This window comes from Neltuma alba, unplaced genomic scaffold (assembly GCF_004799145.2).
Source record: "Neltuma alba isolate B1F8T4 unplaced genomic scaffold, ASM479914v2 tig00011927_pilon, whole genome shotgun sequence".
Classification (NCBI taxonomy): Eukaryota; Viridiplantae; Streptophyta; class Magnoliopsida; order Fabales; family Fabaceae; genus Neltuma; species Neltuma alba.
The window spans coordinates 524,269-538,083 of record NW_021636517.1 but is presented as its reverse complement, the minus strand read 5'-3'; the positions used below and the strand labels follow the sequence as shown (position 1 = coordinate 538,083).

Below are 13,815 nucleotides of genomic sequence, written 5' to 3'. Positions count from 1 at the left end.
TCATTATTTTTGAGTCTTTCAATAAAAAGTCTATTTGCACAAGTAGAAACTCTAGAGTTTAATAAACAGTGAATCTTCTTGTGTTTAAACTTGAATAAAATCTCGTGCATCCACTGGTTTGGGTATAATTTTCCAAGCACAGAAGTCTGATATAGAAATTGTCAAACCCACTACGCCTCATGACAAGATGCTATGATAAAGGGACTAAAAAATAACATCACATCTGATCTTATCAAATCAAATTCTCTCTCTCATTTTCCAATTGTAGAATCACGAGAAACAAACCTTGAACCATATAATTGTCCAAAAATTCTTCTAGCAAGCCTCCAAGCCGGAGTATATATTTATATATTAATAAAATAAAAATAATAATTAATAGATTTACTTCCTGTATCGTTATTAACTTGTTCTCATAGAGAAAAAACACATATCTTTGACAAAGCAAAATTCATGCATGATGTCAGAATTATTTTTTCCCAGTTTTGCCTCATTTAATATCATAATACCCTCAATTTAATGAGGATACTGTTAAAAACAAGTAATAATTATATTTTAAAATTCAAAATAGAGCATATAGAAGTATTTAAAGATAAAATAAAAATTTAAATCAGATAAATAAATAGGAATTAAGGAAGTACTCCTCTAGTCCAATTTATAGAGTAGAAAGAGAAGGTTGTTTTGGTCCTATTTATAAGTCATTTTATTAAATTTTTATCATGAATGTACTATATTGTCTTTCATTTATTATAGTGTAGATAATTATTTTTTTTGAAAGATGAATATATTAAATAAGGGTAAAGTTAGAAAGTTGTTATATTTTAACAAAGAGTTAATACAGTTTAAGGTTTTTCTTAGTATATGTGAAATGTGTTGAAAATGCTTTATAAATAGGACCAGAGGAGTATAAGATATAATAAATAGACGTAAATGTTTTTTTGCCAAAAATAAATAGATGTAAATGTGGAGATGGGCATTTAAAAACATTTAATTTACCTATTTGACTTAGCTTATTACTCCTTGTTAACCTTAAGAGACCAATTGATGACGGCGACCAACCGTTCTCTATAAAAATAGATATTGCGTCCCCCTTCGATCTCTGTCTCCAGTTCACCGCCCTCTTCTTCGATTCTAGCTCCTTTCTCTTCTAACTTTCCCCATTCCTTGTCAAGCTCCGTCCCTAGCGTTTCTCTTCATAGGACTTCTGCCATCCCGACATCTGGAAGTCCATTTTTAAGCTTTTAAATTGTCTGTGTCAGGCGGAGCCCAATTTTGATTATGAATAGCTCGATTTTCTGTGGCGGCCCGCCGCCGAAGCAGAGCGATGAGATCGAGTGGGAGATGAGGCCTGGTGGAATGTTCGTCCAGAGACGTGATGCTGTTGGTGTTGACGATGACCACGGTGGAGTTGGTTCTTCACGCGCTGGGCCCATGATCAAGATCAATGTCTCCTATGGTTCCTCTCAGCATGAGGTTTATCTCCCAGCTGAATCTACTTTCCGTAAGTATCTTCTCTTGTGTTTACGATGCCTCCTAGATTGTTCGTGAATTTGAAGCATGGCTTTCAATTGAACTTGCTTATTGGACTTGATTATAGTGATTGGTTCGGAGGCTGCTATTTGAAGCCTTTCAATGAAGTTGTGTGCCACATTGGCCGCATATTTTGTGTCTGAAGGGTTTGGAACCTCCGGAAATTGGGATCGTTGTGCTTTGGTGAATGTATGATGTGAATTTTGCGATGTGACCTATGTTTCTAGAAGTTCAATTCATATACCGTTTTGAAAACCGATTTTGCTTGTATGAAGGTCGATATAAGCTTTAAAATTATACTTAAAATATCATATTTGCTTGAAAAGACTGACATTTGCTTTAAATTGATCTAGGTAAATGGGTTAAGTATTGCTTACCATGATGGACCACGAAACTTCAGTTCATTCATTCAATATTCTTAAAATTCATAAGCTCAACCAGAGTTTCTGGTACATATACACATTATATGGTCAACCAAACTTCCATATTTTTATCTCCAAACAGATCATCGAGCAGATATTATTCCTTCTTCGGGATCTTAGAATCATGTTGATACTAAGATTTACATAATTCTCACTGTAAATCTTGGAAAGCTATCATCGAGAACCCTTATTATATACTTGAAGTTTTAGAACCACAACCGTCTAACTGCACCTTTGTTCTACTCATTCTTAAAAGATGATCAAGGGTAAAATTATTATAGTTATAATAATTTACATACCTAACTTTAATATCAATGGTTTATTGCTATACCTATTTACCTTGATTGGGTCTTCAATGACAGTGGATGCCAAGAAACTACTAGCACACAAAACAGGTTTAGAGCCTAATGAGCAACGACTGTTCTTCAGAGGAAAAGAAAAACAAAACGAAGAGCACTTGCACTTGGGAGGTGTAAAGGACAAGTCAAAGATGTTGCTTTTGGAGGATGCTGCTAGCAAAGAGAGGAAACTTGAGGAAATGAGAAAACAAAATGAGATGTTAAAAGCTTCTCAGGCAGTTGCTGGAGTCAGGGTAGAGGTGGACAAGCTTTCTGATAGGGTGAGCCTTGTTTTTGACATAGCTATTTATTGAAAAATCATATTACATAGAGAATAACAGTTTGTTGTATTCTAAAATTTGCAGGTGGCTGCCTTGGAAGTGGCTGTTAATGGGGGAACCAAGGTCTCAGAGAAAGAGTTTCTTACATCAACTGAGTTGCTTATGAGGCAGTTGCTGAAACTGGATTCTATTGAAGCTGAAGGTGAAGCAAAGATGCAGAGAAAAGCTGAGGTAGTATTTCCTAATCTGAAAGTTTTTACCGTTTGTTTGTTATTGATGTCTTTTTCTTATTCATGCCATCTCTTATTTCTTATGTGGTAATTTGAGTTATAAAACTGAGTGGAATCCTGTGCATTGATTTTTGTGAAGTGATATGTGCTATGATGCATCAAGTGTTACCTTAGACAAGTTTAGACTGATTCAGTATGGTTCAATAGTGTAATTGCCTGTATATTAAAAAACTATTTTTGAACTTCATAGTATCTGTGTTTACAAGGTTTTTGTTTTCTGGGAATTGGTGGAATGGACTAGACAGCTGGGAGTAAGGAATAAGGAAAGAATGTTAAGTTAGGAACTAAGCATATGTTAGTCAGACATGGAATATTAGATTTGCTTATCCTTATCTGCTGTCAATATAACTGCAAAAAAAGTTGAAGAATTGAAGCAAACATGAAATCTATTCCAAAAAAATTGAACAATATGGGCATATAGTTGATAAGGTTGAGTTATAATTGGCAAGACTAAGAATGCAAAATGGTACATTTACACCCCCGTGATGTAGTAAATTATGAAAATGGAGAATGTTGAACTATGTATTGGTTTTGGAGGATTACTTGAGCCACAGCGGCTCTAAGCTGCTTAGACAAGGAGAATAGTGACTCGTTTTGGGTGGACCTGAAGGATTTCATATGCAGAGCAAGATATCTTTGAGTAGGCAAGCCTGATGCAGTAAGAGTAGCCATTTATCCTGTATGCATTAAGGGATGCGTTTATTTACTGTTAGAATAATGTTAGTGGGTGTGAACTTCGTATTCTTCTATTTGCCTGTGTTCATTACATTAACACATTGGTTTTTGGGAAGTGTATTTGCTTCCCAATGGATATGACAAATTCTATGTCGGTCCTTCATATACGGATTTTTATTTTCATTTTGGTCCATGATGATTTTAAATCCATGCAAACTAGTTTACCATTTACAAACCACGCCTCTGGTACCATGTCAAATTGAGTGGGGTTTGAGTAGCATAATTAAACTTATTGCCTTTGAAGGTCTGAACATCTGCTTTACAACCTCTGTTCAGGTACGTAGGGTGCAGAACTTCGTTGATACGCTAGATTCTCTGAAGGAGAGAAACTCCAAGCCTTTTAGCAAGAATGGCAGTGCAGTCTCAGTAACAACCAAATGGGAGAAGTTTGGTTCTGGAATGGGAAGCTTGAACGCCCCATCTCCAATGTCGTCCTCAGGCCAAGCATCCCAAGATTTTGAGCGGTTGGATTAGCTCAAATTGCTCTGTTTCTCGAAAATTTATGTGGAGAATTGAATTTTTCAGCATGTACAAAACCCCTTCGTTCTTTGTTCAACTTTCAAATGTAATAGTTTACTATAGACGAAATATTGAAATCAAACCTATTGTCTTAATTCACTCCTATTCAATTTTTGGTTTATGCTGCTTTAATATTCTCGTTGCAATCCTGTCTATAATTTTTGTTTTTTTTAAAAAAAAAAATTGGTGCTGTCATTCTACCACGTTGTTTTTATCAGTTTGAGTAATTTTGACTTTTGACATGAGTTTGCTTCAACCTTTTCCGCAGGGGCATACACTGCATGTAAACAAGCTGCATCGCCTTCAAATTTTACTAGCTCATAATTCGAAGTTTCCATTTATATTATGTTTTCTATTTATAATAAATATAATTGAATTCTGTTGATATTTAAAGAACAGAAAGTATAGGCTGGAAGTTCAAATTGGAAAGAATTTTATATTTAACTATGATTCGGTCAGTTCTTATATATAATATTTTGATTATAATTAAGGGCCATGATCAAGTACTACTCTATTTTTAATATAAAAGTTAATTGAGAGATTGGATTTAGTCATCAATATGAGGCTTTAATTCACTGTCTTTCATCTATTTTTAAAATATCCTTATTGATTGTAAGGGTTTTAACTAAGGATAATTTTAATTATTTAATGCAAATGATTGAAGAGGATAATTTATGAAAATCAATACATATTTGTAATAAATAATCAACTTAAATAATTTTTTAATATTCTCAAATTGGTTATTTAGCTCTTATATTAAGAACTGGTAATTTATACAATAACGTAACAGTGTAATCTAAAGGTACTCATTTCATATTTGATATAATAGGGTAAAATTAACTCTAAAAATTGAATAAAAATTATAAATCAAGCTAAAATTTTAATAAACTCCCTTGATAACAAATTAATATTAGACGGTCTTCAAAAATTTCTAAAATTTTACTGCACCCCTTGACCAAAATTTTTTGTATGAGAAGACAAAAATACCCTTATTTTGTTTGAATTGTAAATCGCTGAATTTATGTTACAAATTGCTGAAATCTTGTTGTAAATAACCAAATTTGAGTTGTTTAGAGTGAGAATTCAACGGTTTGCAATGAGAATTCGGCAATTTGCAATACAAATTCAATGATTTGCAACTCAAATAAAGTAAGGGTATTTTTGTCTTCTCACACAAGGGATCCTGGTCAAGGAGGTGTGGTGAAATTTCAAAATTTTTTGAGGGTTGATTGATATTAATTGATTATTGAGGGATTTATTGAAATTTTTCCTGTTTTTTTTAATGGTCTTTGACTATAGGTCAATAATTTATAGCCCGGTCAAAGCATTGATTCATGATGAAATTGATAGTAATAACGTTAACATATTTTTAATTTTAGGGAAAATTGCAAATAAAAACCTCCTAATATGTGAAATTGTGATTTGGGACCCTAAATTTAGAAAATAGTTTTAGAGCACTTGGTCCCAAATTGCAAATATGAAATGTGAGAAATGTCTAAAATAGCTGTCAGCCAAATTACAAATTGACTATAGGAAATGACAAATTCACTTTAACGAATGACAATTTCAGTAGCCCAAATGACAACTTAAGTGAGGGTATGCCAAATGACAAGTTAACTATAGAAAATAACAAGTTCACTTTAACGAATGACAACTTCAATAGACCAAATCACAATTTGGTTGAGGGACATTTTAAACATTTCACCAAGATCATATTTGCAATATGGGATCGGGTCTTTATTTTCTATTTTTTAAATTGAGGGTTTCAAATCACAATTTCACATATTGGAAGTCTTTATTTGCAATTTTCCTTTAATTTTATATGTTAAATATACCATAATTTTTAAAAAAATATTAATAATTAAATTTAATAACTTAATAATCAAATATAAATAATTTAATATTTACCACGATTACCCTTAAGATAGTAAGCTGATAATCTATCATCACGATATTTATTTAGCCAATATATAATTGTAAATAGTTACATGTATAAGAATAATGCGTATACAAAGTTAGAATATAGGGGGGAAAAGAATTGCTCAACCAGTCATCATTGGAAAATTTATACTTCTTTTGGATTATTTTCTTTAGTTTTTGAAAGTGAAATTGGATTTTGACTTAATCGAGCAAGGCAATTGAATCAACGGGCATTGATCAAAATAGTTGACTTTAATAGATATGAAATATATCCTATGTAAATATTTAGAGATAATTTATGAAATTAGGTTTCCAAATCTCACTACAAAAAAAAGAATGTTTTGCAGTAGTTATTTTTTTACGACTGCAGATTTTTAAAAGCGATACTAAAATAGGTGTGTCAAAGTACTTTATAGCGGTTATCTAAAATCGCTTTAAATGTTGTCAAAACCGCTGTAAAATTTTGCAGCGATTGTTAGAAATAAATGAGATTTATTGCTATAATATATGTATCTTAAAAATCTCGTTCATCTAATTGGAATTTCAAAATATAAAGGCTTATATTGTTGGGTGGCCAAGTCTTGTTTTTGTAATCCTTTGGCTAGCCTCTCTGTAAATATTTTGATTCATCAATGAATTCTTTCTTCATTAAAAAAAATAAAGACATTGGCGTCTCTGCATTTGCCAGAAATATAGGTCCATTGAGGGCACAAATTAAAATAATTGAAGAGAGAATAGCCTAGAAGTTTTCGTAAAGATCACAATTAGGTATTCTTTCAGATATTATTGCAGAATTTAAGATGAATTACATTATTTATATTTTGTGAATGGTGAGGCTTACAATAAATTTTATATTTTATACTAATAATTCATATCAGAACATCATTTTAAATAATCCATACGAAAGTTTAGGTTTTTGGGCAAGAGAACACTTCAACAAAAGTTTAATACATCTCTGAAAGATTAAGGATTTTAGTCATCAATACATTAACTTTGGATGTCATATATTTGCAGAACTGTAAGACACACAGGAATGCTTTGTGTTTGCAATACATTTTTTTTTCATAGAATTAGACGCTATTTTTTTTAATCAACTTGGATTGTCTCTGTAATTATAAAAATCAATATCAATAATACATAATATATTTAGAGAAAAACTATTTAAAAATGTCAGATTCTTTTGCATCATATTTTCTTTACGCGCACACACATTCTCACAGAACTGTGAATAATTCAACTTATTTTCATTAGTTAATGCATATTACCTATAGCTAATTGTGGCAATACACACACACACACACACACTACCTCCGGGCATTAATATAAGATCTCGTTTAACTTTTAATTTGATTTTAAATATAAGACCCCAATCCATTTTGTCTTTTATATTTATGCATTTTTTCTGAAAGTAATTTTTCTAATAATAGTAGTTCTAGCCAATACACTTGATTGTATTTCAGAAAAGACAGCACCTATTTATCATAAATAACTAACTTAACTTATTTTCTTAATCTATTCAAATTAGTCAATTAGTTTTTATATTTAAGAGCAGAGGTAATATATCGCAAGATATTTTGTATTGATGTGCAAGATCTCGTGGTGGCGTGTTTTTCATGGTTTCAAATAATATAATCGTTCACTTTCAGAAGGTCCTTGGCCACCGGTGCCACCGCTCTGGTTCTATATGACAGTCTGTATGCTGGTGCATAATGGACGATGGGAATGGAGGAATTTCGTGCTGCATGTTCTTTTTTGCTACAGGTTATAGTTATTTGGAACGCAGTTGCTTTATGGTGTTAGAATTGGGCCAGCCTTTTCATGTGATTTGTTTAGGCTTTGCTCAAATTAACCACACGTGACTGGTTTTTTTTTTGGGGGATAATCTTTTTATTTTATTTTAAAAAAATTACCTTTTAATACATAAAAAAAATCATATAAATTATTATTTATTTTTAATATTATTTATTTATAATTCCAAATTTAGCCTTTTGATATGGCTGTCACTTGTCATTTACCATGAAAACAATAAGCAACAGTGCAGCAGACAGATCACACATTAATTTACACAAACAAACAAAAATGCTTCTGATCATATCATCAGTACCTAGCTACTTGTTACCCTCACTACCTTCCTATCTAGTTCCCTCCACTTGATATTACAATTTAACATTGAATAATCTTCACATTAATATATTATTAATATTAATCTAAGCTTGCCATCATGTGAACTTCATCAGATATTCCAGATATTTCTACCTAAAACTATTTATTTTATAACTAGTTCTGGCAATGGGATGACTGGTCTGGGTTCATAGGTTTATATAGTGTGTGAATAATTTATAAAACTATATTGGCGACGTGTGTGTGGGTGTTTTCCCCACCAAGCGTTTACAAACTTAAATTTGTGGAGAATATGAAAGGGAAAAGGGAAATAACACGCGGGACATTTATTCCTTTTTATTTTTTGAAAACTTTTGTTGATGTGGCAAAAGAGAAAGAACATGTGTAAGGAATTAAACCAGAAAAGAACAGTGATTATTGTTGAAAACAATATTCATTTTGGAAGCGTGCTTATCTTATACATAAAATTAAAATTTTGCTTTGGTTGTTAATTAGTAAAATTTGTTTCCTCCTCTCATTTTCACTTTCACTTGCACATTTCTTTTCGTTTACATTACATTATTCAAACAAAACTTTCAGATTAGTAGTTACATTATTTCCCGAATGAACAAATAGTTATCTAGCATTAATCAACATCTTAAGTACAGAAGACTGTAACACTAATAAGCTAGCTAGATAATCACAATTCAATACTTAATTGCGGGATCTTAAAACAAAAGGTTATTTTTATTTATGGTATATGATTCTATCATAATAAATACCTGATCATAACTAATTGATAACGACGATTCCATATACAAAAGATGAGGAAAGAAAAAGAAAAATATATATATAGTTGTCACATGAATATTAGAAAATAGTCGTAAAAATTAGTAATAATGCATCGTTTTGGACAAGTACCTCAAGATCTCACTTAGAATTTGTCTTATTCATATAGTCAGATCCAGTGTACTGGCCCTTTCCCTCCTTGCTTTCTCCTTATCACTCTGTTTTCCTTCCTTTGAGCTGTTCCTAGCATTATTATTAGTATCAGAAAACGAGGAAATTTGAGAATACAAAGACAGTGAGAGATTACTATCGATTTCATCATTCTCTTCCAAACGGTTCTTCTTCTGTGCATTATCAATATCAACCCTTGAATTTAACTTCAGTGATAGATCCAAATCGAGATGATCATGATGAAGCTGATCCATATGATCATAAGCCCTTCTTTTCAGCGTCTTTGTTTGATCCTGTTGATCCTTCATAATAGGAAGAAGCCGTTCTTCTGTTGTTCTTGTGGCTCCTATAAGGGTGAATGAGTTTAGATCAGTGTTTTTCTGGTTCAATCTGGTTCCATTGTATATGGATTCGTGGTGGCCACCAAATGAGAGAACTTGATGATTTTCTTTTGGCTCATAGATTTTGTTTGTTGACGATGATTGCTTCAGAAAATTTGAAGGGTCCACCTTGAAAATGCCGTGAAACCCAGACGACCCGGCTTCATGATCAATCAGACTCCGACCCATGAAAGGGCTGTGAACCATTTGGTCATACACACCCAAAGAAGCTTCCCCATATCCATATCTGTAACTGAAAAAGAAGTTAAATACTTGAATAATAGATGTGTTTTTTTGTGCGTTAATACTAGTGTTTCAGCCTCAAACTTTACATTAATTAACTTGAGATAATTACACATATGTACCTGAAGGTTGAACTTTGGGAGGGATTATAACCTTGAAGCATGGGAATTTGGCTGAGATTGTAGATATTCCTGTCTCCACTTTCTACAAGGTGCCTATGATCAGCCAATACTGTCATATAAAATTATGTTTTTATTAGAGACTTTGAATTGATCAAAAACCCTAATCAACTTATTATTATAACTGCAACAATTACAATTAACAAGAAAATCTTGTTGTACCTTGGCTTGGATCATCTACCTTCTTGCTCCTATACATCTAGCATAAGAAAATACGCAGAGATGAGGAAATTATACACAAACAATTAATAATCTAAGTTTTCAAATACAGTTTAGGGTATAATATCTTGAATTTTAGAGTATTAATAATAATTACTGCTTCAAATTAAGGGAAGGCCATATTGAATAAAAAAAATGAAACCATTCTATATATGAGTTACCTGTAAATGACTCTTAACATGAGCAATACTCAAGCCTTTGATGTTCATTAATTGGAGAACCAACTTTGGTGTTGCTCCTACACCAACATATAGAAATATAGAGACCAATAAATTAAATATACAGAAATTAACATATGAATTAAAATTAAGAAATTATTGAAGAAAATATGATTCTGAACTTACTCTCTTCTCCTCCAAGCCTTTGAACGGCGTGAACAAAGCGAAGATGAAGATCAGGAGTCCATCGGAGCCTTGGCATCTTCGATCTCACATAAGGCCTCACCGACGGCTTCTTCTCCGTCGTCTCTTCCACTGTGCTATTGCTTGAGCTTCCTCCATTATTGTTCATATTTTTCTTAACTTCTTCTTCTTCTTCTTCTTCATTCGTCTTGCTCTCGCTCTCGCACGCTTCTTCTAATTCGTTGAAATTATTATAACCAGAAGGGCTTGTTTTGGAGCATTCCGAGCCTTCGTTTCTTCCTTCCATGATCTCTATCTTCAATCTGCAATCTAGTTTCTGCTATATACTTTTCTCAGAATTCCATCTTCCGTGGAGTGGAAGCTGAAGAAAGACTAATAATAAGAATATTGAAGATCTTGATACGATGATCAGTCCACTTTCGCTGATTTTGCTCTTCCTCCTCCTCTATCTCTGGAAAATATGTATCATCAGGATTCTAGAGAGAGAAAAAGAAAACCATGGTCAATCGATCTCTACAATCGAAATTATAGATGAACAGTGAATGAATAGCAAAAACCCTAGGTATCTAGCCAGCTAGCTGATCGATCTTGACTTAGAAGCTATAATAACTTAGAAGACCTTCTCTCTCCTTTTCTGGGTTGTGATTCTGGGAAGAAAAGTAAATGAAGGAGAAATGTAGGGAAGATGATATCGTGAGCATATCTGTTGATTATGGAAATATGTTTTAAATATGCATGGGTCATGGAATGCAAGGAATATACTTATATAAATTATGTCATGTGACACCAAACTTTTTTTGTTTCCAACTTGAATAAGAAAAGTATTTTAAGTTTATCAGTTGGACCCTGCATATTTTATATATATAGTACAAAAAAATAGTATTATTTTGAAGAAAGAATATAACATACACATAAATTAATTTTGATTCTTTCTTGATAAGAATTATATTCAAACAGTGAGTCATCTTGTTTATAGAATAAAAATAAGAATAAAACGATTAGATCTCACTCCCTAAAAACCCGGGCCTGTCTCAGAAAACCATAGGTTCTTTTTCTTATTATTATCCATTTTAACTGTACTTGCATTCATAGATTCTCACTTGTAATTCACAGTTAATTAATGCATTTACGTATAATAACCTCTGTTAATCAGTCTATCTTACGTGAAGGATAATTGAGGGTTGAGACTATATATTATGGTGAGTAAATCAAATAGACTGGCCCATTGAAACAGAAATAAACTGATAAATTGAAAATTGACTCAATCCATAGCACTCAAAATAAAAATTGACCAAAATCCTTTTATATACTCGTTTAATAATCGGTAGCTTTAAAAATATTGTTTAAAATTGTTCTCATCGAAATTTAAAACACATACCATATAATGAAGACAAAGATTATCATTATTGAATAATTATATTATGTCAAACAACTCATCAATCGTACTGCATATAAATACAAAATACATATTCTTATGCATATTTGAACTAAATTAATGGACAAAATGATTGATTCCATAAGACATTAAGAAACATTTTTCCAATAATATTTGATACTTATTACTCCTTCCCGTCCTAAGTGTAAAAACTAGTAGAGAGGTTTGCTTTGATTTTAAATGCATGCTTGTCTTTTAAATTTACAATTTTTTTCCTAAATATTTTTTATTAGTTACAATTATTAACAGAGTTTTTCATCAAGATAATATTATCTAATCAAATAATTTAAAAGGGTATTTTAAGAAAATTAATATACATTTTTCACAAATAACTAATTTAAATTTTCTTAATATTTAGCTCCTATATTTAAAATCAAAGGAAGTACTACATAATGAATAATCTGAATTTGAATGTGGTCCAACTTTAATTGGAACTAACCTCTTTCAATTTGACTCTTTTTTTCCCTATTCACAAAATTTGACCTTTAAGAATTTTGAGTATTGATAGTTAGACACCGGTAACTTTTATATTATATAAGTATAAAGGAAAAAAATTTGCATTAAACTTCAAATTTGTGAGTCAACTTAAAGAATTGGCCAAATTGAGGAGGTATATATGTATGAAAAGAAAGGAGTGGTTAGTAATGAAATGATCCATTTGTATGCCTGTGTGTGTGTGAGTGAGGGTGAAGTGTGATGCTTTGCTGTCTGCGATGCAGACCTCAAAACCCAAAAAGATAACATTTTATCTCTTCTTTCCTTCTGGAATCACGGGCTTTGTTCCCCCTCCACCTCCCTCCTTTCTTTTCTATATTTCTTTTTCCCAATTTAATTGTTTTGATTATTTCATTAAGGTTTTGGCATTTTTGTTATTATCTCAAGTATTTCCTTATTATTGTATGGTTCGATTTGGTAGCCATTTTTAATATTTCTTTAATAATGTTAATTAAATCTAACGGAGATTTGGCCTTTTATTTGTAAAATCCACATTAACGCAAATCATAAACTCGTAAGAGTTTGTTTTTATCAATAAATTGATATTAAAAATATATAATTAAATAATTACAATATAAACAATGACAAAAATTTTATTTAAATATATTTTAAATCCAAATAATTGAAATTAAATCTATCAACATTCATAATTTACCATATTGAACAAATAAATTTTTATGAAATTCATATATAAAATCACTTAACATAATTAAATTATAAAATTTAGCATGAGATTATGAGCAAGTTAACACGATTTTGTAAGCTACAAATATGAAATTGATAAACTTGGTGAATGAACTTGCAAGTTTAACCAAGTTTACATTTAGCATGAATTTAAAAGCAAGGCAACATGTTTTTGCAAGCACAAAACATAAAAATATTAAACTCGGAAAATCAACTCATGAATTTGACAAGCCACATCTTTGATTCTTTTTTCAGTTAATAAAATGATTAATCAACAGATGTATTAATTATAATCGTTGAATTTTGAGTGATTGAGTTATATGTTATCCATTAATTTTAGTGGCGTATTCTTGAACTTAATTGGACGCTTCTTAATAAGCTTGATTACTTGCAGCCGGTCGTTATATTAAAGATAAGTAATTTAAAGAATTGACAAGAGTCAAGTTTATAGTTCTAATTAACAAATAGAGATGCTTTTGATGAATATGAAAGAAAATATGAAAAAATACATAATAATTGGAAAAAGAATTAAATGATGAGTGGTTGGTGGGGAGAAAGGAAAGCATTATGTTATGTTATGGAGTGAGTTTGGTGGGAGGATGAGAAGCTTTTTTATTCGACGCACGTGCATGCATGGGGGCATGCATGTGTAGGCCAATGCATGCATGCACCGTGACTCGAATCATCAAAATGCAACCAAAAGCAAACCATAAAGATAATTCACTT

The 13,815-nt window shown here is 31.5% G+C and overlaps 2 protein-coding genes across 2 annotated transcripts; one reads left to right on the top strand and one right to left on the bottom strand.

The window, feature by feature from the left end:
* The first annotated feature begins 1,093 nt into the window (after positions 1-1,093).
* On the top strand, positions 1,094-4,233 carry LOC114719629 (BAG family molecular chaperone regulator 4). The gene is made up of 4 exons (XM_028905140.1): positions 1,094-1,498; positions 2,312-2,568; positions 2,653-2,799; positions 3,870-4,233. The coding sequence occupies exons 1-4, from the start codon at positions 1,276-1,278 to the stop codon at positions 4,065-4,067; spliced, it is 825 nt and encodes a 274-aa protein (XP_028760973.1). The 5' UTR covers positions 1,094-1,275; the 3' UTR covers positions 4,068-4,233.
* Positions 4,234-8,833: 4,600 nt separating this feature from the next.
* Positions 8,834-11,134, bottom strand: LOC114719640 (two-component response regulator ARR2-like). Its single transcript, XM_028905154.1, has 5 exons — positions 10,458-11,134; positions 10,275-10,351; positions 10,057-10,093; positions 9,838-9,946; positions 8,834-9,719 (listed from the first exon to the last, which is right to left on the bottom strand). Exons 1-5 carry the CDS (start codon positions 10,759-10,761, stop codon positions 9,083-9,085), a joined length of 1,164 nt encoding a protein of 387 aa, XP_028760987.1. The 5' UTR covers positions 10,762-11,134; the 3' UTR covers positions 8,834-9,082.
* Between the last annotated feature and the right edge of the window lie 2,681 nt (positions 11,135-13,815).

Bases quoted from the DNA above. Each gene is read 5' to 3' on its own strand.
- LOC114719629 (XM_028905140.1), top strand. From the start codon at position 1,276: ATGAATAGCTCGATTTTCTGTGGCGGCCCGCCGCCGAAGCAGAGCGAT. The intron at 1,499-2,311 runs GTAAGTATCTTC...CTTCAATGACAG, and splicing joins CCCAGCTGAATCTACTTTCC to TGGATGCCAAGAAACTACTA. The intron at 2,800-3,869 runs GTAGTATTTCCT...ACCTCTGTTCAG, and splicing joins AGATGCAGAGAAAAGCTGAG to GTACGTAGGGTGCAGAACTT.
- LOC114719640 (XM_028905154.1), bottom strand. From the start codon at position 10,761: ATGGAAGGAAGAAACGAAGGCTCGGAATGCTCCAAAACAAGCCCTTCT. The intron at 9,947-10,056 runs GTACAACAAGAT...TTTATATGACAG, and splicing joins GGTAGATGATCCAAGCCAAG to TATTGGCTGATCATAGGCAC. The intron at 9,720-9,837 runs GTACATATGTGT...TTTCAGTTACAG, and splicing joins TCCCAAAGTTCAACCTTCAG to ATATGGATATGGGGAAGCTT.